A 26,231-nucleotide genomic window follows, 5' to 3' on the forward strand; every position below is an offset into this window, starting at 1 on the left:
CCAAGGCCACATATCTTAGGTGTGATTCTAAAGACATTAGCAGAAAGACAGAACAAGAATTGAATTTAAATGTTTATTAATATAATTTGTCCAGAAAAGATATATAGATCAGGAGATTAGTTTCTGAAATAAATGCAAAGTGCTATTTATGGAATGCTATAACATTGGAAATAACAGAACAGGTGATCAGAATAAAATACACATTTCAGTCTCTGACAACTATTGCAAAAAAGAAAGAACATATCTGCTGATATTTTATGCATAATTTGATAACCACTCAGAACTAGACTATGCCAGTAATCTAAACAGATAACTATCTGTGCTCTCCTCAACATTGATTCAGGAACAACCTTAACGAAATTGTCTTCTATTCACTCTTATCAATTGGTCCATGGATCATTTTCTAACTAGAGAGTAAGTTGAGGAACGCTTTTCTTCCCCATCTCATCGGTAGTAGACATTGGGAGGCTTTACTTTATTATATTAGCCTGGTCACATATCCTTCCTCCAGGATTTCATGGGGATTCTTTGTGATATTTACAGGGAAAAATGCTTGATTTTGCTGCAGCAATTCTGACATTTTGAATGGCAATATGCAATGATTTGACAGAAATGCGCTGATCAGGGGAAAAGTTTGTTGACATGTGGCTTGATTGAATCATATAATGCAGCAAAGGTGCGGTGATTGGTTGAAATTGCAAGCCCTATTTTTGTACTGCGGTGATGGGTCAGTTTTATGCGATAATATTGCAATGATTTTACTGTTTTAAGCAGAAATAGTGCGGTGATTGGTCAAATTTGCAAGCCCTCGCATAGTATCGAGTTGTGATCGCAGAATCCTGGAGGGACTGTCATATGGTCGTTGTCATGCCAAAACAGCACAAACAGATCTGTGACATGGCTAGTATTATTTCCAGATGTGTGTAAAAAGGCAGCTATGGCAGAGGTTTCTCTCTCTATGGGCTTATCAGGAAGTAACTTCACATGTCAGTGCTATCGTAATACCAGTGCTCGCTGACCTAGCATCTGGTGCCGTTTGGTAAACAGGAAAGGCAGATGTGCAGAGTGATCACTTCCTCTTCTCCTGCATCTTGGTGAAGTTCTGGATGTCCTGGGCCATGAGTTCTGGCTCCTCCATGGCGGCGAAGTGTCCTCCTCGGGCCATGGGCGTGAAGGTCTTCAGCTCGCGGTACTTCTGCTGCACCCACAGCTTGGGGGTGTGCATCAGCTCGTTGGGGAAGCAGGCAAAACCGGTGGGCACGTGCACTGGCATCCTGGGTAGAGAGGGAGTGAATAAGTGCAATAGTTTACTGAAACATAAATTGAGTTTGTCCTTTCTACTTTAACAGCATCTCTTACCAGGACAAAGTTATTTATGTTCTGAAGGTGGAGCTCCTCGTGCTAGTTAGACTATTACATAGATATTACATCGCAACATTCCACTGACTTTGAGTGTGGCTGGTCAAGACCCTTGCTGAAGTTCTCCTTGTAGAAGCGCATGGAGGAGATGATGCAACCAGATGTCCAGTAGATCATCACGTTGGTCAGCAGGTCGTCCAGACTGAACTTCCTGCAAGGAAAGAGAGGTGCTAAAAAACAAAAGCCATAAAAATGGACATGGTAATTTGATGAAGAAGCCTTTGAATACTAACCAACTATCCTATTCTACATCAAAGGCTGTGGTTGAGGTCTAAGACGTTCTACCTCGTAAGTCCTCCGTCATCCAGGTTCCTGAAGTCATGGTCAGTCCAGGTGGAGAACTTCTCCAAGATATAGGCAGCAAGACCCACCGGAGAATCATTCAACCCTCGACCTATAGAAAGAGATCAGACACGCACACAATCAGATTTGATACAGCACAGTTTCTTATTCCTGGGCCTGGTCTATACAGAAGCAGCAGTTAATGCTGTGTGTAGCCCAGAACGCTTCCCCTTCTAAACTGGTTCCATCTCTTACCCACAGTGTCAGGCTTGGTGGCCTGGATGTGCATGTATCCTGACTCCTTGACAGACTCCACCACTAGGTTCTGCACAACGGGGTAGATGCGCTGAATGTCGTGTTCGTTGAAGCCAAACAGCTTGGGGAAACTGCGGCCCAGCATTATAGACAGAACCACGGGCAGGCCCGGCTTGGAGGGGGGAGCAAAGTTGAGATGTAAGCCTTTGATTATTCTGGGGCGACAAAATCAGAGAGGAGAGATGAAATACAACAAACATTGAATCTGAGTCAAACTGTGAGGCTTTTTCACTTCCTATCATTCACTGATGAGAACATTTAACTCATAAAACATTATCATGCATTCTAAATCCCATAAATAAGAAGGTAAACATAATATTGGATATGTCTCCCATGGCTTAAGATAAGATCTGGCCATATTTCTGTGTGTCTATCGGTCTGTCCTACTTGGGCTCCAGCTGGGCCATGTTGGTGGTGACGATCCATCCCCAGTCTCCTCCATGAGCATAGAACTGTTGGAAGCCCAGTCTCTTCATCAACTTGTGGAACACACGGGCCGCACACACCGAGTCAAAACCTGCAACATAAACAGAACCATTCGATTGAGAAAATCAATATAAAGTCACTGAATATAATGTTCATCTGGCAGAAATGCTTTGTTAGATTCAACAGGCTGGGCATTTGTGACCCTTAACCCCAGCCAGGACTCTAACCACTTACCTTTCTTATGTGGAGCCTCAGAGAAGCCGTACCCAGGGATGGAAGGACACACCACCTCAAACACGATGTCGTCTGGGTTGGAGGGTTCAGTCAGGAGGGGTATCATCCTGTAGAACTCGTAGAAAGAGCCTGGCCAGCCGTGCACCATGAGCAGAGGCACAGCAGTCACGCCCTCAGGGACGTTCTTGGGCCGCACATGGACGTAGTGGACGTCAATGCCTGATACATCATCAAATCAAACTTTATTTGTCATGTGCGCCAAATACAACAAGTATAGACTTTACCGTGAAATGTTTACTTACAAGCCCTTAACAGTGCAGTTCAAGAAGAAGAAAATATTTACCAAGTAGACTAAAATAAAAAGTACTAATAAAAAGGTAACAGAATAAGAATGAAGTTATATACAGGGGGCACCGGTACCGAGTCAGTGTGCAGGGGTACAGGCTAGTTGAGGTAATCTGTACATGTAGGTGGGGGTGAAATGACTATGCATAGGTAATAAAACAGCGAGTAGCAGCAGTGTACAAAAGGGCGGGGGATAGTCAATGTAAATTGTCCTGTGGCGATTTTATGAATTGTTCAGCAGTCTCATGGCCTGGGGGTAGAAGCTGTTGAGAAGCCTTTTGGTCCAAGACTTGGCGCTCCGGTACCGCTTGCCGTAATGTAGCAGACAAATGCACATTTGTGGCCTGCTGGAGGTCATTTTGCAGGGCTCTGGCAGTGCACCTCCTTGCACAAAGGCGGAGGTAGCGGTCCTGCTGCTGGGTTGTTGCCCTCCTACGGCCTCCACCACGTCTCCTGATGTACTGGTCTGTCTCCTGGTAGCGCCTCCATGCTCTGGACACTACGCTGACAGACACAGCAAACCTTTTTGCCACAGCTCGCATTGATGTGCCATCCTGGATGAACTGCACTACCTGAGCCACTTGTGTGGATTGTAGACTCCGTCTCATGCTACCACTAGAGTGAGAGCACCGCCAGCATTCAAAAGTGACCAAAACATCAGCCAGGAAGCATAGGAACTGAGAAGTGGTCTGTGGTCACCACCTGCAGAACCACTCCTTTTTTGGGGGTGTCTTGCTAATTGCCTATAATTTCCACCTTTTGTCTATTCCATTTGCACAACAGCATGTGGAATTTATTGTCAATCAGTGTTGCTTCCTAAGTGGACAGTTTGATTTCACAGAAGTGTGATTGACTTGGAGTTACATTGTGTTGTTTAAGTGTTCCCTTTACTTTTTTGAGCAGTGTAGGTCCTGGGTGGCAGGAAGCTTGGCCCCAGTGATGTACTGGGCCGTTCGCACTACCCTCTGTAGTGCCTTACGGTCAGATGCCGAGCAGTTGCCATACCAGGCGGTGATGCAACCGGTCAGGATGCTCTCGATGGTGCAGATGTAGAACCTTTTGAAGATCTGGGGACCCATGCAAAATATTTTCAGTCTCCTGAGGGGGAAAAGGTTTTTTCGTACCCTCTTCATGACTGTCTTGCTATGTTTGGACCATGATAGTTTGTTGGTGAAGTGGACATCAAGGAACTTGAAGCTCTCGACACACTCCACTACAGCCCGTCGATGTTAATGGGGGCATGTTCGGCCCTCCTTTTCCTGTAGTCCACAATCAGCTCCTTTGTCTTGTTCACATTGAGGGAGAGGTTGTTGTCCTGGCACCACACTGCAAGTTCTCTGACCTCCTCCCTGTAGGCCGTCTCATCGTTGTCGGTGATGTTGTGTCATCAGCAAACTTAATGATGGTATTGGAGTCATGTTTGGCCACGCAGTCGTGGGTGAACAGGGAATAGAGCAGGAGACTAAGTTAAACACCCCTGAGGGGCCCCAGTGTTGAGGATCAGCGTGGCAGACGTGGGGGCGGCCCGTCAGGAAGTCCAGGATCCAGTTGCAGAGGGAGGTGTTTAGTCCCAGGGTCCTTAGCTTAGTGATGAGCTTCGTGGGCACTGTGGTGTTGAACACTGAGCTGTAATCAATGAACAGCATTCTAACATAGGTGTTCCTTTTGACCAGGTGAGAAAAAGAAGTGTGGAGTGCGATTGAGATTGCGTCATCATTGGAGTGGGTCTAGGGTGTCCGAGAGGATGCTGTTGATGTGAGCCATGACCAGCCTTTCAAAGCACTTCATGGCTACTGACGTGAGTAATCATTTAGGCAGGTTACCTTGGCTTCCTTGGGCACAGGGACTATGGTGGTCTGCTTGATACATAGGTCAGAGGATGCTTGAATGAAACATAAGCCATTTCCTGGAGACTCAATTTATTAGTTTTTTGTGTGTGCAAAGTTTCACGTAGACTTACAGTTAGTTATGTTGTATTTACTGGCAGCCAATAGATCTGCTTGTTCAGTTTCAGTTTCTTGTTCTATACATAACTGATACATCTCTACACACCATATCACCTTCAATGTTGGTTTTGTAATGTGGGAATTTGTTCAGTTTTTCCACTTGTCTCCTCCAGTCAAAGTCATGTCTCCAGTAGGTGACCACCTTCTGCAGATAGTGGGAGTTGAAGCCGTAGGTGAACTGGCTGTCCTCTAGAGAGGGGAAGGATCGGGTCTGGTCTATTCTCCTGTACAGGTCCTGGGTGGAGCATTGAGTATGAGGTTCAACTAAAGACTGTTGCATAAACCTTAACTCTCTAATAGCTCAGCCCTCCTCTAGGCCCATAATCCCCCATCTCACCTCCAACTCCTCGTCATCCGTTCGGACTGTGTAGGGGCGAATGCTGAGATCTTCTTCCCCATCCATGGGAGTCCCCTCCCCCCACCAGCCATCCTCACTCTTCAGCTGATGCCTCTTACTCCTCTGCACCAGGAAGTAGATCACTCCTCCCACCACCAGGGCTAACAGAACCTCTGTAAACATGGTGCTGCCTTTTGGGTTACCCAGTGAACAGAATAAACAAAATCAGGGACAGCAGACATGTTACAATGCACGCCTTTCATAATGCCATTCACTGTCTTATATGTAATGCTTAGTAGTGAGTAAATTAAAAGTTTTTGTTTGGAGGCTATGTGTAGCATGTCATTTATAACAGAAAAATACATTGGCAACACCTTAAATGTATGGTTACCAGCACTACAGACATACATAAGCCTACTTGACTGTTTTATCCATTATGAAAACAAATTGCTACTGAAAAATGACAATTGACCAGAGGTTTGCAGACAATGTGAAAAATGGAACAAGAGCCCTGTTGTTGCACAGAATTCTGTTCTGAAAGGATTAGGCAAAGAATGGAGTGGACAAGGGCTCAAAATGCATGACAAAGCTTTTCTCTAGCCGGCCTCTGATACCATAACTTTCATGGAGAATTTAGAAACATAGATCAGATTTCTTTGTGAGCATCTCTTTATTGATAGACATAACTTGTTTTTCACCTGACAAAGTTATAGAAATATATCCATACAGCAATTCAGAAAATAAATGTGTCCCTTTGGATCTTCTGATTACAAATTATAAAAAGAAAGCACTGAGCCCTAGAAGTTCCCTCCATGGGGGCCCATACAAAAACACAGGCCTGTGATGAGAGCTGACTGACGTTGTACTACAAAATGCCTAGGGCAACACATTTAAAGCGGTGGCAACTTGGCATGCATAGTTAATGCAAAATAACCTGTCTGCTCTGCTATGGACCTGATTGTTGTCCAATGCTGCAGCTGTTCCTAAAAACGGGTCCAGTTATGCACTAATCTGACTAGACAGGCAACCAATTGAAAAACAAAGATTGCATTGAGATGACTGGAATTACAAGTACGGTATAAAGCGTATTCAATGTTGAATCTATTCACTGATCATTCCTAACACGATATTTATATATTTCAGATAACAGTTGGATAGGGCTACAATGGATATGCTACAATACCCAATATAAACAAGTAGGCTACCGTGTTTTACTTGAAATATGGACGCATGCACTGTTTTCCAAAATTGTTTCCAAATTACCCCAAAATATACTTAAGGGGACATAGGCCTACTAATATTAATATTATTTTGTCAAAAATATTCTAGCATTCCATTTCTATGCACGCACCATTATTTCGTCACAGCAATTCAAACGTTACACCTTTCAACTTGCAACAGTGTTTCATTAGTCTCAATATCCTACATGATCGATTAATACATTATCGATAAGACATATCGACCAAGAATACTTTTAGCGCTATTCTTTCAGGTATTATTAAAAGCAAGCGTTAATCTTACGTGTTGCTGTTCCACAAGATGCAGTGTCAATTCCGCCTTCAGCCACAGGTTTATAGTTTCGAAATAGAGACCAGTGGGAAATGTAGTTCTTGTCTACTGGACTTAAACCAGTGCAAACTTTGGCCACGTTCAGTTGTCAAACATTCTCCAACGTTGCAGATAGAAATTCCATGAATAGAGCTGACGTGATTCCTTATTCTCCATGTCAGAAGCATAGTAAGAGTAAATCCGGGACACTCAAATTGGTATGATATGTTACGTTTGGTATGGTTACATAAGACAGATGGTTACTTAATGCAAAAAGGTGGGTTGGTCGGGATGGATACAGGGCGTATAATGCGAACGTCTATCAACCCAAAGGTTACGAGTCTGAATCTCATCACAGACAGGTTTAAAATTTCAGCAACTTTACAACTACTTACTACTTTTTAGCTACTTTGCAACTACTTAGGATGTTTGCATGCTAGCTAAGCCTTCCTAAACATCTACGGATGACTTTAGCATTTTAGCTAATTAGCAACTTTCAACTACTTACTTTTTAGATACTTAGCATGTTAGCTAACCCCTCACCTTACCTTAACCCTTTTAGCTAACCCTTAGCCTAACTCCTAAACTTAACCCTAACTTTACCCCTAACCCCTAGCCTAACTAACATTAGCTACCTAGTTCGAATTCGTAAGATATACATTTTGCAAATTTGCAATATAATACGAATTGTAATTCGTAATATCATACGAAATGGGTGGTGGATATCCACAAATGAATAAATACTATTCGAAACATAACATATCATACTAAATGGAGTGTCTTGGATTTAAGTACAGAATAATAGGAAATGCTTTGACAGCACTATAGATCCAGTACCCCCCTGCACATTATAAGTATGGTACTGGAACTGACCCTGTATATAGTATTTTTGCTTATTTTATCGTGTTCCTATTTCTTATTTTTTTATCGCTTGTGTTTATGTCCAGCCTTGTTATTTTTAATATTACATTGTTATTGATTACTGCATTGTTGGGGTTACAGTTTGCAAGAAAGGCATTTCACTGTACTTGTGGATGTGACATTAAATCTCGAAATGTCCCCCAAAAAACATGTTAGACAAGGTAGGATCTATTTGTGTTGGTAAAATCAATCATGTGAGAACTCGATGGAAACGCTTTTATGCGCAAATATTGATATAATAACCATCATATCGAAGTAAACTTGGGAGTCACGCAATGACATGTGTGGTCCTCCCACTACGACTCATCAGGAAAGCTACAGATGAAATAAATTGTGAACTTCACAGGGTGGTGAAAGTGCAAGGTGATGAGCTTGATACACCTTTCCCAAAAAATATTGAATGTTTTATTCTGGTGACATACTCATCGATGCTTGGCTGCCGTTTGACAAATAAAAATGATCCATAATCTCATCATGTAGGCTATACTGGGCGCTATAGTATTGTATCTGCGTGCTTTTGGCCATATAACGCAAAACAACAAATTGTGAGAAAACCATCAGTACAGCCAAAAAAGTGACGGAAACCCATTTAACGTGTTTAAAAAAAAAATATGTATCGGTACATGGGAACTTAACCAATGTATTTGTGGACTACAGTGCCTTCGGAAAGTATTCAGACCACTTGACTCTATTATACATTTTGTTACGTTACAGCCTTATTCTAAAATGTATTAAATAAATAAAAAACCTCAGCAATCTACACACAATCCCCCATAATGACAAAGCAAAAACAGGTTTAGACATTTTTGCAAATGTATAAAAAAACAGAAAAATGTAGCTTAGGTGAATCCTGTTTCCATTGATAATCCTTGAGATGTTTATACAAGTTGATTGGAGTCCACCTGTGGTAAATTCAATTGATTGGACATGATTTGGAAAGGCACACACCTGTCTACATAAGGTCCCACAGTTGACCGTGCATATCAGAGTAAAAACCAAGCCATGAGGTCGAAGGAATTGTCCGTAAAGCTCTGAGACAGGATTGTGTCAAGGCACAGATCTGGGGAAGGGTACCAAAAAATGTCTGCAGCATTAAAGGTCCCGAAGAACAGTGGCCTCCATCATTCTTAAATGGAAGAAGTTTGGAACCACCAAGACTCCTCCTTGAGCTGGCCCCCGGCCAAACTGAGCAAACGGGGGAGAAGCGCATTGGTCAGGGAGGTGACCAACAACCCAATGGTCACTCTGACAGAGCTCTAGAGTTCCTCAACCATCTCTGCAGCCGTCCACCAATCAGGCTTTTATGGTAGAGTGGCCAGGCAGAAGCCACTCCTCAGTAAAAGGCACGACAGACCACTTTGAGTTTGCCAAAAGGCACCTAAAGACTCTCAGACCACGAGAAACAAGATTCTCTGGAGGCCTGAATACCAAGCGTCACATCTGGAGGAAGCATTGTGATGTTTTTCAGAGGCAGGGACTGGGAGACAAGTCAGGATTGAGACAAAGATGAACAGAGCAAAGTACAGAGATCCTTGATGAAAACTACCTCAGGACAATGACACTAAGCTCACAGCCAAGACAACGCAGGAATCCCTTCGGGAAAAGTCTCTGAATGTCCTTGACTGGCCCAGCCAGAGCTCGGACCGAATCGAACATCTCTGTAGACCTGAAAATAGCTGTGCAGCGAAACTCCCCTTCCAACCGGACAGACCTTGAGAGGATCTGCAGAGAATGGGAGAAACTCCCCAAATACAGGTGTGCCAAGCTTGTAGCGTCATACCCAAGAAGACTCAAGGCTGTAATCACTGCATTAGGTGAATCAACAAAGTACTGAGTAAAGGGTCTGAATACTTATGTAATGTGATTAAAAAAACTGGACTACTTTTGCTTTGTCATTATGGGGTATTGTGTAGATTGATGGGGGGAAAAAATCGATTTAATCCAATTTCGGGGTCTGAATACTTTCAGAATGCACTCTCACCACACACAGTCTTATCTTCTTCTACATCTGCATTGCTTGCTGTTTGGGGTTTTAGGCTGGGGTTCTGTATAGCACTTTGACATCTGTGGTAAAAAGGGCTTTATAAATATTTGATGGATGGTGGGAAATTGGACATTGTTTTTATGCAGATTTACAAATATTTGCATGAAAATCTGTCACCAATTGGATGGAAACCTACGTAGCTAGTGACCTGGTTTGAGGACAAATTATTTTCAATGATTAAATAGATGTCCAAAAATCTGGCATTCTTGATGAATAAAGATAAATCTGAAGACATTCAGGAAGGCCGTTGTTATGGCAGCTTGATCAGCAGCGATATGGGGAGACATTGAAATTTAAATCATACATTAAAATCAATCTTTCAGACAGTTGATAGATGTTGCCTGTTGATGAATATAAACATTTATTGAGTAATGCAATAATATGCAAAGTTGACTAAATGGCAGTGGAGACATTGTTCTTTCACTGAACTAGCAATCAAAAGGTCCTGCTTCATTCATGGTCACCTCAACATGGTCATGAACATTTCTCCTTGTGGGAATGGAAATAAAAAAAGCTTAACAAAAAATAAATCTAACCATATAAATAAATAGACATGCGTCTCTCCATCGTAAAACTGAAAATAAATACAAGCTCTTTAAAAGAACTCCAGCAAATACCTCTTCAGAGCACCGAAGGTTACGCTCGCCATTTTCATTTTTGATTCCACCAACCCTCCCATTTCCCCTCCCTTCTCTCTCACGATCCGATGTAGTCATTCCAGCTCTGTTCTCTTCCATTGCTTGTGCTATTAACACACCACAGTACAGACTCAAAGGAGAGTTAACACAACTAAGGGGTTCAGTCCGTTTCCATGGCACCACTTTCCTTGGACACCATAAGCCTCATCAGTTTGCCATGCAGTTTCTCGATCTTCTTCACGTCCTGGGCCTGGTCCGTCTTGTATTGTAAACACTGCAATGGAACAGAATGAGTCGTGGATTAGGTAGAGGGAAACAGACATGAGGCAAATATTTGTTATATACAAAAATTAAAAAAACAACATGTCTCAAAAGTCTTACAAGCAACTGGTTAGTTTGACAAATAGAGCCCCACAGTGGTTTTGTCATATTACCCATAAAACCTAGCGGTTAAACAGGAATATGGTTCCAATCGTGATTAGGATTAGGCCTGGCTCGTAGTCAGCGTTCCAATTCATCCTAAAGGTGTTTGATAGGGTTGAGGTCAGAGCTCTGTGCAGGCCAGTCAAGTTCTTCCACACTGATCGACAAACCATTTCTGTATGGACCTCGCTTTGTGCATGTCATGCTTAAACAGGAAAGGGCCTTCCCCAAACTGTTGCCACAAAGTTGGAAGCACAGAATCGTCTGTCATTGTAGCATTAAGATTTCCCTTCACTGGAACTAAAAACAACCCAAGACCATTATTCTTCCTCCAATAAACTTCACAGTTGGCACTACTGTAGTCGGGCAGGTAACGTTCACCTGGCATCCGCCAAACCCAAAATTGTCCGTCGGACTGCCAGATGGTGAAGCGTGATTCAATACTCCAGAGAACACTTTTCCACTGGTCCAGAGTCCAATAGCTGCGAGCTTTACACCACTCCAGCCGACACTTGGCATTGCACATGGTGATCTTAGGCTTGTGTGCGTGCGGCTGCTCGGCCATGGAAACACATTTCATAAAGCTCCTGATTAACAGTTCTTGTGTTGACTTCCTTCCAGAGGCAGTTTGGAACTCAGTAGTGAGTGTAGCAACTGAGGACAGATAAAAAAAATTTACACACTACGCGCTTCAACACTCGGCGGTCCTGTTCTGTGAGCTTGTGTGACCTACCACTTTGCGGCTAAGTCGTTGTTGGTGCTAGAGGTTTCCACTTCACAATAACAGCACTTACAGTTGACCAGGGCAGAAATATGAAGAACTGACTTGTTGGAAAGGTGGCATCTATGACAGTACCACATTGAAAGTCACTGAGCTCTTCAGTAAGGCCATTCTACTGCCAATGTTTGTCTCTGGAGATTACATGGCTGTGTGCCCTATTCTGTACACCTGTCAGCAACAGGAGTGGCTGAAATAGCTGAAGCTACTAATTTGAAGGGGTGCTTTTGTATATACAGTCCAAATGAAAGTGATTTCAACATTCTGACTTGTAATGGGACTGTTTGGAAATGTTGAGCCTACATGTTAGATACATGCAAGTCTTCCACTCTCGGATTCTTAACAGGGACTAGTGGTTAGTGTAATGTAGGATACAAACAGATGTGCACATTGAACAGACTGTCTTCTCTTGAACATACCACTGCATCATCGGTGACTTTGATGCGAAGGTTACCATCACAGTGTCTGTATTTGAGAACCACCCTGACCTGTATTAAAAGGAGAAGAAAATATTTTACAAACGTTAGCTAACTCGTTTCAACAAAGGTAACTGAAAGACCTTAGCCAATTTATTGAATTGAAATAATATGCAACTAACAGAGCTACATGTATTACAACATGGTTGATTATCTTAAAAGTATTCAGATTTCAACAGTTGACTAACCTTACTATTAGGCAATTTATATTTTTTCCTTCCTATTCACATTTGCCAGCATATTTAACGTTAACAGTTGGCTTCTCGTAAGCTGGCTGCATTGCTTGAAAACGGCAAGCTAACAAACTAGCTAACAGTAGTTAGCTATCCTGGCTGCTCCTCTAGACTTCATAGTCCTCCAACGGTGATGGTTATTATGGGCTATCACATTTATTTGTGCTGTGACACAACCATTACTAAATAAATGTTGCTAGTTACTGTAGCTAACAAAGTTTTAAACTACATGGTTACCTTCATTGGCGCTGTCAAATATAGTTTTTCTGCTGCACGGGCGAACTCTTCCCATGTTTGATAATAAGGCATAATCCTTGTGCATATGAAGTCAATTATAAAAGAAAAACTGTTTAAATCGGCCTGTTAGGTTTTCTAACTTCTTAAAAACCACATCAGCGAACTACCAAGTAGAAAAGAACCCATGTATATAAACGTCTGCGATTGGACGAGAGCTCTGAAGACCAATCACAGAGCACAATACTGTGGAGTTCAAGGTATGTCGTAATTCTAGAAAATATTCTACATAGCTACGAGACATGATTCTGCTCCAGATAGAAATCCACAGTCTTTGATGCTATACACTCATGGAGGCCTTCACGCATCAGCCAGTAGATTGCAGAAATAGTTATATTTTTTTCAAGAGCGCAAGAAGGGCGCTTTCATTAGAAAGTGAACATAAAATAAATTAATAAAATTAGATTTCATTCTTCTTGACAAAACATATATTATTCTCAACAGTATAAGAAATTCAACTAAACAATTTCACGTTTCATTGAATAATGGCCTGTTTGACAACAAACCAAAGATATTTGACTAACAAAATCAGTCCATGGACCTATTTGATTATTGATTAAATATACAGTACCAGTCAAAAGTTTGGACACACCTACTCATTCAAGGGTTTCTTTATTTTTACTATTTTAGTAATAGTGAAGCCATCAAAACTATGAAATAACACATATGGAATCATGTAGTAACCCAAAAAAGTATTAAACAAATCAAAATCTATTTTATATTTGAGATTCTTTAAAGTAGCCACCCTTTGCCTTGATGACAGCTTTGCACACTGGATCCTGAACTTCCTGACGGGCTGACCCCAGGGTGGTGAGGATAGGCAACATTGCCTCTGCCACGCTGACCCTCAACACAGGGGCCCCACAGGGGTGTGTGCTTAGTACCCTCCTGCACTCCCTGTTCAGCCACGTACGACTCCAACACCATCGTCAAGTTTGCTGACGACATGGTGGTGGTAGGCCTGATCACCAGCGACGATGAGACAGCCTACAGGGAGGAGGTCAGTGACCTGGCAGAGTGGTGCCAGAACAACAACCTCTCTCTCAATGTCAGTAAAACCGTGGACTACAGGAAACAGGGAGGGGAGCACACCCCCATCCACATTGACGGGGCAGCAGTGGAGCAGGTCGAGAACTTCAAGTTCCTTGGTGTCCAAATCATTAAAGACTTAAAATGGTCCAAACAGGTTTGGTATGGGCCCTCAAATCCTCCAACTGTACCATTGAGAACATTTTGACTCGCTGCATCACTGATATGGCAATAGCACTGCCCTTAATCTCATGGCGCTACAGAGGGTGGTGTGGACAAGACAGGGATCAAACCCCAGGCTGTAGTAGCACTGCGATGCAGTGCCTTAGACCACTGCGCCACTCAGGAGGCCTCATTTAACACACTTTAAATGGTTTAGATAGTTATCACAGTGTAAATAGCTATTTATAATTCAATAGGCTACTACTCTTGCTCCCCAGACCAGGTGAAATTTAACTTGAATGAGAAATCAAATAGGCTACTGAATCTCTAGGCCAGTAAGTATTTTCAGTCTCTGAGATAGATGACTCTTCTCTCTACCAGAAGCAGGTTGATGTTTATTAGAATGAGTCTTGTTCTGGAGGCAGAACTGAGCAATTTCTGCTAGATGGGCTATATTGTAAAATTTCTTGAAAACAAAAATGTGCTTTTTGGACTTATGGAGTGTGCTTAAGGAGGTGGTTAGGGTTAGGTTTCAAATCAGTTGAATGACTTTGTGGCTGCCGCTTTGCAGAGCTGCCTCAAGAACAAGTTAAATTACGAAAAAACGCTAACCTGCCTTCCAGGATTTACAAAAATTGCATAATAAATTGTTTTGTTTTCATGTAGCCTATAATTAATACTATATCTGAAATAACAAAGCAAAAACTTGGGCCAATTGAGATATCGATAGTGACTAACAAATGTCAGTCAATTACTATAGCTCCCAGTGTAATTTTGTAAATGCCGGATCTCATGGTGCTTTCACCACAACTAGGAACTCGGGAAAAAACTAGGTCAGATTATGACGTCATTGATCTTCAGGTCGGAAAATTGGAGTTTTAGAAAGATGCCCGAGTTTCCGATTTAGAATTCCGAGGTCAATGACCTTTAAAAAAAAAAAAATCCCAGTCGTTTTTGCCGAGTGCCCAGTTGTTTTGAACGCAGCATGAGCTGGTACGAACGGAGACAGGCCCACAGTCCCCTCCCGATTAATCGTGGGAGACAATAACTGACATCCACATAGTGGCGCACTGAGGTTGCTTATTAGCCTACAGCCCCCCTATAAACGTCTCATTCAAAAATCCCGTTATTCCCTTTTTTTTGCAAGGGGTACTTGCACAATCTCTGTTGGCTTTTGGGCTATCCAAAAAATCGAGGGGGTGTGGCCCTGTATGTTCTGTACGTCTCTTACGTACTTCACGTAGTTGAGAAACGCTTTGCGTCAGTGTTGTAGCAGTAGAGAGACCGGGATCCCAGCGGCACGTTGTCGCTATATGAAACAACTGCAGTCTCGCAGTAGCGAAAACCATAGAGTTTTTTTCCGTCTCTTCTTTCATTACAATTTCGTAAACGAAGGCGCGATGCAATAGATCATGTAGGATAAATACTTTTTACAATTTCATTTTTTTTATTTTTTTTAAAACTATACTGGATGTAACTACGAGCCTCTTTCGTCCCGCGGCGTTCCATTGATATTATTTTGTAGCCTATTTAAGTGCGAACTTTCTGAAAACCATTGCAAGATAAGTCATCAGTTAAATAACTTATTTGAAGCCCTTGACGAAGACCCTGTTGTGTGACAGTACTGTGACTGAATCATGAGGTTAGTAATGATAAGTCTTGATTAAAAAACATTGCAGCAACATGATGCGAACATTTAAATTAAATTCACACAGGTAACTTTTTGAGAGGCTGTATGTCCAACAAACTTTCTAACCGTATGCGATCAAATGCATGTTATTCATTAGGTTATTTGGTCGTTTAAAAATAGTAAAAAGGTGTATTATATTCTGCATATACAGCAAATTGCAGTGCAGCTATGGCGATGTGGATCTTGTCTCATTGAATGTAAAATAGCAAGGCATGCATTGCGCAATTGTATTATCAGTGGCTGCTACAGAGTTTACTGAAAAACACCTTTGTTTTTTATTTCAAACTGTGTCACATCTCCACACGCCTCCAGAACAACATTTGCCCAGTTGTTGCAATCAATGCAGTAACGGGCAGGAGCAATAACCGCAAGTTGAATGGTTAAACCTAGGCTAATTGACCAGTGTACTTTTAGTCAACATGAATGTCAATTTGATCATAGCAATTTCCCATGCATATTGACAAAACAAGACCCATGGAAATGTTGCTAGGGTTGTGTTCTACGTGCAATGGGCTTTAATTCATTGTGGATTTTTTTTGCTGGTTAGACATTTTGGGATTATTCACGACTATAATGAAATATAATTTATTTGATGTCACATTAATTCAAACATCCGTTTTTTTCGTTGATGTTGACAATTGGATAGGGCTATGACGGTTAATTAGGCAGGGCTTGCGCAATAACTGACTTGTGCCTTAAAACATACATGTATTTGCATTGAACACATTTAATATCACACAATTCTAAACCTGTATTTAGTAAGTATGATTATTTCATTTTTAATGTTTTATTAGTCTCCTAAGGTCGTTCTTCCTCCTATGTCACACTTGACTTGCTGATGATGAGCACCACTGCACTTAGGTGTCCCATGTCTCTGCAGTGCAGGTGTGCCGTTTACTGTAACCCCAGGATGAAACAAACATCTCAAATGTGCATGTTATAGTATACAATATTTAGTCTTCCTCTATTCAAAAGGTGTTATGTTGCTGATAAAGATGTGTATGAGTATAACAGCTTTGTGGCTGTTTGAAAAGGGCTCTCATTGTGTTGCAACGCGCTCATCACATTGTAGTGGAGGGAGTTGTCTGTGGGCTACGGAGAGTTCAGATGTCGAGGCTTGGTCCACAGTCAGAGGGTGAAACACTAGGGTGACCCCTAGTCAGATCCATGACTCAACATGGCGGGGGCGTAGTGCGGCTGAGGCCCCTCGAGAGAAAGGCCTAAATGAGGCCAGCTGCTGGCATCTCTCCACTAGACCAAGCCTCATCTAACGATGGCTCCGGCTGCTCCAAGAAACTCAAGCGCTGCTGGAATTCTCAAATATGTATTTTTTTATCCATCTTGCTGATTGGTGATCACATTACTTATTGGAAATAGTAAATAACTAGGTTTCCATCCAATTGGTGACAGATTTTCATGCGAATATTCTAAAATCTGCATAAAACAATATGCACATATTTCCATCAAACTGGTTTATTGCAGATAAAAGACTTTGCGTGATGACGTAGTGGACAGAAAAATAACTTTTGAAGTTAACTTCCCATGTAGCGAATAAAAAAACAAACAAGTTAAATGGGTTTCCATCAGATTGTCAACTCTACTGATGGTTTTGTCACAACTGTTGCGTTATATAGCACGTGCGCTCCAACCAACAGCTCACAGATACAGTGTGAGTAGGCTACCTACATGAGATTGTGGATAAGAGCGAGATTATTTGCATTTGTCAAACAGCAGCCAAACATCAATCGGCATGTCACCAGAATAAGACCCCCAATATGTATTGGAAAGCAGCATCAAGCGCATCACAGTGCACTTTCACCCCACTGTGAAGTTCATCACAATTGATGTAATCTGTTGCCTAATAAACTGCATGGTTTCCCGAGTTATAGTTGGAGGACCACACAACATATGCGTGACTCCAAGTTTACTTTGATATGATAATTATATCAATATTTGAGCATAAATGCGTTTCCACAGCCATTTCTCGCATAATTAATTTTAGACACAAAAAGATCCCACCATGTCGAACGAACAAATTCTCTCTTGACATTTATAAAATTGTTTCCGCATTTCCTTTTTCCTAAAGCCCGGTTGTGACTTTTCATGCGTCAAGTAATTCATCCGCATGGAATGGTTGGATGGAGACCTGGTTAGTGATAGTAAATGGTGGGTGAAATTGAAGTAGTCCTTTCTGTTTTGATTCATTAGACAACAAAGATGAGTGTCAAAAGGGGGGCTATACTATCAGATGTGCCTGGTGGGTTTGTTCAACAGGTGTAAGGTGGTTGCTTGGGTTGACTGCTAGGCCAAGTTGCTGGCCTGACTGACTCGTGATCATTTGTTGGTGTGTGTCAGGACAGACCGCATGGAAGTTGTCTTTCTCCATGTCAACTGATCAGTCACTATAAGCCCAAAGACCTGTCAACATAAGACACCTTTACTATGTCAGGGATGAAACCTGAACTGTCTGTTCCTTTAAAATTCCTCCCCCATGATGTTCTAAAATAGAGCCCCCAGTCAGTTATGCATCCTGGGAAGTGAAGCACACTTGACGTTTTATCACTCCCGGTTGACGATTAAGCATCAGGCTGTGAGGTGTCATAGTAACAGCCTCTGACAGCCTTTTGAGGAGCCTGTTACATTTACACTGATCCTGAGAAATAACAGCTGTGGAAATGCTGCTGGTATTTTTTTGTATACATTTCTTGTTCTAGTTTTCCTGATGACTGCCACAATTGTATTCAGCCTCTGGCTTTTTAATGGACTGGAGTAACCCTCCAAAGAAAAAATCATTTAGTCCAAGTTTGTCTTGAGCCTAGTGATGCAAGTGGCTCATCAGACAGCAGTCAATAGGGATGAACTGTGTGTGTGTGTGTGTGTGTGTGTGTGTGTGTGTGTGTGTGTGTGTGTGTGTGTGTCAGCCGTGACTGAGCGGAAAGCCAGGGCTTAATCCCAGATAGTGTTACCATACAGTAATAATTGGACGTAATTTCTGTTTCATTTGATAGGGGACTGTCATAAAACGGTGGCATGAGTCTTCGGAATAGGATGTGAGGAATAAGTTGTGCTCCAATGATTTATTTTGTCAATTTTCTCAGATTCTATCATCCACCCTCTGATCTCTGCTTTTCTCATCCCCCTCTACCTCCAGCTCTCTATCTGACAGTCCATCCTTATCACTCTAATTTCTCCTCTGTTCACCGAAAAACTGCAAACCAGCCTTTCTGTAAGCATTTTATTTTGGCCTCTATCTGATGTCATTGCAGAGGAGTTTCATCTTTCACTCTGTGCACTTCACTTATGTCTGAGTGATTGTTCGTCCAAGCAAAGTGGACCCAGGAGAGAACTAATCACCACAGTGTTTCATGTCCCAGGATTAGGGATGATTTACAGGAGACAAGTGGTTTTGTGCTCAAATAAGGTTACGTAATGTTTAATCCACTGACTGCGTTAAAACATTTTCGTCTGGTGTTTCCCCTCCTACCTGTTGTGTGTGTGAAACTAAGTTTAACTGGGTGTAAGTAAGCTGCTCTGTCTTTGTGTGTGTGTACACATTTTACTCTACTTTTGAGTACCAGAAGTCCTCACAAGAATACTAAACCAACTAAAATTCAGAGAAGTGAGGCCATTATGCCAGTTCTCAATTGTAAAAAGCCTATTTTAGTGTTAAGGTTAGAATTAGGGTTAGTGCTAGTGGTTACAGTCAGGGTTAGGGGGGGGGGGGGGGGGGGGGTTTGAATGGGAATCAATTGTTGGTCCCCAAAAAGTCCTCACAAGTATAGTAAAACGTAACTGTGTGTATGTTTGTTTGTGTATGTGGGTGTCCAGTATGTTTTTAGCCTTTTAACCTTGCCTTGCCACAAGTAAAATCAGGAAATGAAACTGTCTCCATTGTTAGAGGTGGAGGATTTGTCTTGCCTTGTCTCTCTGACATGAATCACTAGACATGGTGAAGCTTTGTGGAGACGACAAAGAAAATGTAGTGATCCACTTAATAAACACAAGAGTCCAGCAAAATCCTGCAACTGTGGTGGCAGTAGCAGGAACAGCGGCATCTGGTGGGCAAAACTTAGTACTTTCCCACTAATTTAATGGTAGAGAATGCATGTGACTTCGTCACCAGATTCACAGGGAATACATTACAAAGGTTGAAAAAGCAGCAGTTCCATACTACTTGTCAGTCATAAAGAACTGCTACTATATACTGGTTGTTGTGGTGGGATTGGTGTGGGCGGTCTGTGGGTGGGATTGGTGTGGGCGGTCTGTGGGCGGTCTGTGGGTGGGATTGGTGTGGGCGGTCCGTGGGTGGGATTGGTGTGGGCGGTCTGTGGGCGGTCTGTGGGTGGGATTGGTGTGGGCGGTCTGTGGGTGGGATTGGTGTGGGCGGTCTGTGGGTGGGATTGGTGTGGGCGGTCTGTGGGCGGTCTGTGGGTGGGATTGGTGTGGGCGGTCTGTGGGTGGGATTGGTGTGGGCGGTCTGTGGGCGGTCTGTGGGTGGGATTGGTGTGGGCGGTCTGTGGTCGGGATTGGTGTGGTCGGTCTGTGGGGGGCGTTTAGTCATTCTATTATATTCCTCATGTCTTACTCATTGTTAAGAAGAATTATGATCCAAATCAGATGTTGGGTATTATATTTATTCAAGATTAGATGAGTCCTATAAATTCAAATGGCCAATTTGGGTGCAATCAAATAGCTTTATTTCTCAAATGAAATTATATTTCAACAACATAATGTTTCAGGAATGCAAATCTTGTGTTTCTAACAGAAAGGATTCCAGAACAGTCTGATATGGTGGGTGTTTAAATCCTCTTTCTGGTGCTTTTTCAGGTGGAACGACTCATTTGTGATTTTAAGATTCTCTCCATCTCGCTCTCTGTCTTTCTTTCGCTCTCTCTTCCTCTGTACTGCAGTAGAAAGTTGTTTACCCAGTGTTGTATGCTGACAGGGCGATGCTCTCCCACATTAGAATGACTGGCTCTCAGAACCACAGCATCCATCAACAGCACCTCACCGCCTGCGTACCAAACAGACACTGTCAACTCCCCACACTGTTACCAAACCTCCCTTTTGTAATGATGTTTTTAACGTTATATTCTGTTTCCATGGAATGGGAAGAGGACACCTTTTTGTTTAGTGCTGCTTATAGTTGTCCAAATGACACGGGAATAGCGTAATGGCTTCCTCATTACGAGCGCAGTATTATTTATAAACTGAACACAATACTGTGTTTGGTAACAGTCCATCTTTAAATGGTGCTCTAAAGCCCAGATAGAAAAAGCCTCCATTATAACATCTTGCCGTCTCTCTTTTTGACACTGGGATATACAGTTGAAGTCGGAAGTTTACATATACCTTAGCAAAATACCTTTAAACTCAGTTTTTCCACAATTCTTGACATTTAATCCTAGTAAAAATTCCCTGTTAGGTCAGTTAGGATCACCACTTTATTTTAAGAATGTGAAATGTCAGAATAATAGTAGAGAGAATGATTTATTTCAGCTTTTATTTCTTTCATCACATTCACATCACATTCACAGAAGGTTACATTCACTCAATTAGCATTTGGTAGCATTGCCTTTAAATTGTTTCCACAAGCCTTCCACAAGCTTCCCACAATAAGTTGGGTGAATCTTGGCCCTTTCCTCCTGACAGAGCTGGTGTAACTGAGTCAGGTTTTGTAGGCCTCCTTGCTCGCACATGTTTTTTCAGTTCTGCCCACAAATGTTCTATAGGCTTGAGGTCAGGGCTTTGTGATGGCCACTCCAATACCTTGTCTTTGTTGTCCTTAAGCCATTTTGCCACAACTTTGCAAGAATGCTTGGGGTCATTGTCCATTTGGAAGACCCATTTGCGACCAAGCTTTAACTTCCTGACTGATGTCTTGAGATATTGCTTCAATATATCCACATAATTTTCCTGCCTCATGATGCAATCTATTTTGTGAAGTGCACCTGTCCCTCCTGCAGCAAAGCACCCCCACAACATGATTCTGCCACCCCCGTGCTTCACGGTTGGGATGGTGTTCTTCAGCTTGCAAGCGTCCCCCTTTTTCTTCCAAACATAAAGATGGTCATTGTGGCCAAAAAGTTGCATTTTTGTTTCATCAGACCAGAGGACATTTCTCCAAAAAGTACGATCTTTGTCCCCATGTGCAGTTGCAAACCGTAGTCTGGCTTTTTTATGGCAGTGGCTTCTTCCTTGCTGAGCGGCCTTTCAGGTTATGTCGATATAGGACTCGTTTTACTGTGGATATAGATACTTTTGTACCCATTTCCTCCAGCATCTTCACAAGGTCCTTTGCTGTTGTTCTGGGATTGATTTGCACTTTTCGCACCGAAGTACGTTAATCTCTAGGAGACAGAACGCGTCTCCTTCCTGAGCAGTATGACGGCTGCGTGGTCCCATGGTGGTTATACCCTGCTCAAAAAAATAAAGGGAACACTTAAACAACACAATGTAACTCCAAGTCAATCACACTTCTGTGAAACCAAACTGTCCACTTAGGAAGCAACACTGATTGACAATAAATTTCACATGCTGTTGTGCAAATGGATAGACAAAAGGTGGAAATTATAGGCAATTAGCAAGACATCCCCAAAAAGGGAGTGATTCTGCAGGTGGTGACCACAGACCACTTCTCAGTTCCTATGCTTCCTGGCTGATGTTTTGGTCACTTTTGAATGCTGGCGGTGCTTTCACTCTAGTGGTAGCATGAGACGGAGTCTACAACAAACACAAGTGGCTCAGGTAGTGCAGTTCATCCAGGATGGCACATCAATGCGAGCTGTGGCAAAAAGGTTTGCTGTGTCTGTCAGCGTAGTGTCCAGAGCATGGAGGCGCTACCAGGAGACAGGCCAGTACATCAGGAGACGTGGAGGAGGCCGTAGGAGGGCAACAACCCAGCAGCAGGACCGCTACCTCTGCCTTTGTGCAAGGAGGTGCACTGCCAGAGCCCTGCAAAATTACCTCCAGCAGGCCACAAATGTGCATGTGTCTGCTCAAACGGTCAGAAACAGACTCCATGAGGGTGGTATGAGGGCCCGGCGTGCACAGGTGGGGGTTGTGCTTACAGCCCAGCACCGTGCACCGTGCATGCACTCTAAACTCGCTCTATCCCTTGCTTTCTCTCAGCTCGCTCGCTCTTTCTCTCTGGGCTCGCACGCTCTCTCTCTGAGCTCGCTCCCTCTCGCTCTCTCTGAGCTCGCTCGCTCTCTCTCTCTGAGCTCGCTCGCTCTCTCTCTCTGAGCTCGCTCGCTCTCTCTCTCTGAGCTCGCTCGCTCTCTCTCTCTGAGCTCGCTCTCGCTCTCTCTCTCTGAGCTCGCTCTCGCTCTCTCTCTCTGAGCTCGCTCTCGCTCTCTGAGCTCGCTCTATCCCTTGCTCTGTCTCGTCGCTCGCTCGCTCTCTCTCTCAGCTCGCTCGCTCTTTCTCTCTGGGCTCGCACACTCTCTCTCTCTGAGCTCGCGCTCTCTCTCTCTCTCTCTGAGCTCCTTCACTCTCTCACTGATCTAGCTCTCTTTCTCTCTCACTGATCTCGCTCTCTTTCTCTCTCACTGAGCTCGCTCTCTCTCACTGAGCTCGCTCTCTCTCTCTGAGCTCGCTCTCTCTATCTGAGCTCGCTCGCTCCTTCGCTCTCTCTCTCTGATCTCGCTCGCTCGCTCTCAATCTCTCTGATCTCGCTCTCTTTCTCTCTCACTGAGCTCGCTCGCTCTCTCTATCTGAGCTCGCTCGCTCCTTCGCTCTCTCTCTCTGTCTCTCTCTGAGCTCTTTCTCTCTCTCTCTGAGCCCGCTCGCTCGCTCTCTCTCTCTGAGCCCGCTCGCTCGCTCTCTCTCTCTGAGCTTGCTCGCTCTCTCTCTCTCTGAGCTCGCTCGCTCGCTCTCTGTCTCTCTGATCTCGCTCGCTCTCTCTCTCTGATCTCGCTCGCTCTCTCTCTCTGATCTCGCTCGCTCGCTCTCAATCTCTCTGAGCTCGCTCTCTATCTCTAAACTCGCTCTATCCCTTGCTCTCTCTCTCAGCTCGCTCGCTCTTTCTCTCTGGGCTCGCACGCTCTCTCTCTGAGCTCGCTCCCTCTCGCTCTCTCTGAGCTCGCTCGCGCTCTCTCTCTGAGCTTGCTCTCTCTCTCTCTCTGAGCTTGCTCGCTCTCTCTCTCTGAGCTTGCTCGCTCTCTCTCTCTGAGCTTGCTCGCTCTCTCTCTCTGAGCTTGCTCGCTCTCTCTCTCTGAGCTTGCTCGCTCTCTCTCTCTGAGCTTGCTCGCTCTCTCTCTCTGAGCTTGCTCGCTCTCTCTCTCTGAGCTTGCTCGCTCTCTCTCTCTGAGCTACCACGCTCTCTCTCTCTGAGCTACCACGCTCTCTCTCTGAGCTACCACGCTCTCTCTCTCTCTGAGCTCTCTCTCTCTCTCTAAACTCGCTCTATCCCTTGCTCTCTCGTCGCTCGCTCTGTCTCTCTGTGCTCGCTCGCTCTCTCTCTCTGAGCTCTTTCTCTCTCTCTCTGAGCTCGCTCTCTCTCTGAGCTCGCTCGCTGAGCTCTCTCTGAGCCCGCTCGCTCGCTCTCTGTCTCTCTGATCTCGCTCGCTCTCTCTCTCTGAGCCCGCTCGCTCTCTCTCTCTGAGCCCGCTCGCTCGCTCTCTCTCTGAGCTCGCTCTCTTTCTCTGAGCTCGCTCTCTTTCTCTGAGCTCGCTCTCTTTCTCTGAGCTCGCTCTCTTTCTCTGTGCTCGCTCGCTCTCTCTCTCTGAGCTCGCTCTCTATCTCTAAACTCGCTCTATCCCTTGCTCGCTCTCTTCGCTCGCTCGCTCTCTTCGCTCGCTCGCTCTGTCTCTCTGTGCTTGCTCTCTCTCTCAGCTCGCTCGCTCTTTCTCTCTGGGCTCGCACGCTCTCTCTCTGAGCTCGCTCGCTCTCTTTCTCACTGAGCTCGCTCCCTCTTGCTCTCACTGAGCTCGCTCCCTCTCGCTCTCTCTGAGCTCGCTCCCTCTCTCTCTCTGAGCTCGCTCGGTCTCTCTCTCTGAGCTCGCTCGGTCTCTCTCTCTGAGCTCGCTCGGTCTCTCTCTCTGAGCTCGCTCTCTCTCTGAGCTCGCTCTCTCTCTGAGCTCGCTCGCTGAGCTCTCTCTGAGCCCGCTCGCTCGCTCTCTCTGAGCCCGCTCGCTCGCTCTCTCTGAGCCCGCTCGCTCGCTCTCTCTGAGCCCGCTCGCTCGCTCTCTCTGAGCCCGCTCGCTCGCTCTCTCTCTGTGAGCTCGCTCTCTCTCTGTGAGCTCGCTCTCTCTCTGTGAGCTCGCTCTCTCTCTGTGAGCTCGCTCTCTCTCTCTGAGCTCGCTCTCTCTCTCTGAGCTCACTCGCTCTCTCTCTCTGAGCTCGCTCTCTCTCTCTGAGCTCGCTCTCTCTCTCTGAGCTCGCTCTCTCTCTCTGAGCTCGCTCGCTCGCTCTCTGTCTCTCTGAGCCCGCTCGCTCTCTCTCTCTGAGCCCGCTCGCTCTCTCTCTCTGAGCCCGCTCGCTCTCTCTCTCTGAGCCCGCTCGCTCTCTCTCTCTGAGCCCGCTCGCTCTCTCTCTCTGAGCCCGCTCGCTCTCTCTCTCTGAGCCCGCTCGCTCTCTCTCTCTGAGCCCGCTCGCTCTCTCTCTCTGAGCCCGCTCGCTCTCTCTCTCTGAGCCCGCTCGCTCTCTCTCTCTCTGAGCCCGCTCGCTCTCTCTCTCTCTGAGCCCGCTCGCTCTCTCTCTCTCTGAGCCCGCTCGCTCTCTCTCTCTCTGAGCCCGCTCGCTCTCTCTCTCTCTGAGCCCGCTCGCTCTCTCTCTCTCTGAGCCCGCTCGCTCTCTCTCTCTCTGAGCCCGCTCGCTCTCTCTCTCTCTGAGCCCGCTCGCTCTCTCTCTCTCTGAGCCCGCTCGCTCTCTCTCTCTCTGAGCCCGCTCGCTCTCTCTCTCTCTGAGCCCGCTCGCTCTCTCTCTCTCTGAGCTCGCTCTCTATCTCTAAACTCGCTCTATCCCTTGCTCTCTCTCTTCGCTCGCTCGCTCTCTTCGCTCGCTCGCTCTGTCTCTCTTCGCTCGCTCGCTCTGTCTCTCTTCGCTCGCTCGCTCTGTCTCTCTGTGCTTGCTCTCTCTCTCAGCTCGCTCGCTCTCTCTCTGAGCCCGCTCGCTCTCTCTCTGAGCCCGCTCGCTCTCTCTCTCTGAGCCCGCTCGCTCTCTCTCTCTGAGCCCGCTCGCTCTCTCTCTCTGAGCCCGCTCGCTCTCTCTCTCTGAGCCCGCTCGCTCTCTCTCTCTGAGCCCGCTCGCTCTCTCTCTCTGAGCCCGCTCGCTCTCTCTCTCTCTGAGCCCGCTCGCTCTCTCTCTCTCTGAGCCCGCTCGCTCTCTCTCTCTCTGAGCCCGCTCGCTCTCTCTCTCTCTGAGCCCGCTCGCTCTCTCTCTCTCTGAGCCCGCTCGCTCTCTCTCTCTCTGAGCCCGCTCGCTCTCTCTCTCTCTGAGCCCGCTCGCTCTCTCTCTCTCTGAGCCCGCTCGCTCTCTCTCTCTCTGAGCCCGCTCGCTCTCTCTCTCTCTGAGCCCGCTCGCTCTCTCTCTCTCTGAGCCCGCTCTCTATCTCTAAACTCGCTCTATCCCTTGCTCTCTCTCTTCGCTCGCTCGCTCTCTTCGCTCGCTCGCTCTGTCTCTCTTCGCTC

General features: G+C 44.9%; 3 protein-coding genes across 4 annotated transcripts in view; 1 reads left to right on the forward strand and 2 right to left on the reverse strand.

The window, feature by feature from the left end:
* Window positions 1-59: 59 nt before the first annotated feature.
* On the reverse strand, window positions 60-7,080 carry LOC129825166 (epoxide hydrolase 1-like). Its single transcript, XM_055885037.1, has 9 exons — window positions 6,886-7,080; window positions 5,365-5,555; window positions 5,082-5,262; window positions 2,677-2,895; window positions 2,404-2,533; window positions 1,957-2,171; window positions 1,705-1,813; window positions 1,448-1,570; window positions 60-1,274 (listed from the first exon to the last, which is right to left on the reverse strand). Exons 2-9 carry the CDS (start codon window positions 5,545-5,547, stop codon window positions 1,070-1,072), a joined length of 1,365 nt encoding a protein of 454 aa, XP_055741012.1. The 5' UTR covers window positions 5,548-5,555; window positions 6,886-7,080; the 3' UTR covers window positions 60-1,069.
* A 3,134-nt stretch (window positions 7,081-10,214) lies between these two features.
* On the reverse strand, window positions 10,215-12,870 carry LOC129825168 (signal recognition particle 9 kDa protein-like). Its single transcript, XM_055885040.1, has 3 exons — window positions 12,663-12,870; window positions 12,136-12,204; window positions 10,215-10,789 (listed from the first exon to the last, which is right to left on the reverse strand). The coding sequence occupies exons 1-3, from the start codon at window positions 12,732-12,734 to the stop codon at window positions 10,676-10,678; spliced, it is 255 nt and encodes an 84-aa protein (XP_055741015.1). The 5' UTR covers window positions 12,735-12,870; the 3' UTR covers window positions 10,215-10,675.
* A 2,299-nt stretch (window positions 12,871-15,169) lies between these two features.
* The window catches only part of LOC129825169 (protein enabled homolog), a 153,544-nt gene continuing 142,482 nt past the window's right edge, over window positions 15,170-26,231 (forward strand). For both annotated transcript variants that reach the window (XM_055885044.1, XM_055885043.1), the window contains exon 1: window positions 15,170-15,552. Coding sequence is in view for 1 of the 2 variants with exons in the window: in XM_055885043.1 (XP_055741018.1) it covers window positions 15,548-15,552 (5 nt within the window). In the remaining variant the exon portion in view is untranslated. The remainder of the gene's footprint in view (window positions 15,553-26,231) is intronic.

The sequence above is a fragment of the Salvelinus fontinalis genome, chromosome 27, assembly GCF_029448725.1.
Source record: "Salvelinus fontinalis isolate EN_2023a chromosome 27, ASM2944872v1, whole genome shotgun sequence".
Taxonomy (NCBI): Eukaryota; Metazoa; Chordata; class Actinopteri; order Salmoniformes; family Salmonidae; genus Salvelinus; species Salvelinus fontinalis.

Bases quoted from the DNA above. Each gene is read 5' to 3' on its own strand.
- LOC129825166 (XM_055885037.1), bottom strand. From the start codon at position 5,547: ATGTTTACAGAGGTTCTGTTAGCCCTGGTGGTGGGAGGAGTGATCTAC. The intron at 2,896-5,081 runs GTGATATGGTGT...ATGATGTATCAG, and splicing joins TTACAAAACCAACATTGAAG to GCATTGACGTCCACTACGTC. The intron at 2,172-2,403 runs GTAGGACAGACC...TTGTCGCCCCAG, and splicing joins ATGGCCCAGCTGGAGCCCAA to AATAATCAAAGGCTTACATC.
- LOC129825168 (XM_055885040.1), bottom strand. From the start codon at position 12,734: ATGCCTTATTATCAAACATGGGAAGAGTTCGCCCGTGCAGCAGAAAAA. The intron at 12,205-12,662 runs GTAACCATGTAG...CTTTTAATACAG, and splicing joins ATTTGACAGCGCCAATGAAG to GTCAGGGTGGTTCTCAAATA. The intron at 10,790-12,135 runs GTATGTTCAAGA...GTTCCATTGCAG, and splicing joins AAGTCACCGATGATGCAGTG to TGTTTACAATACAAGACGGA.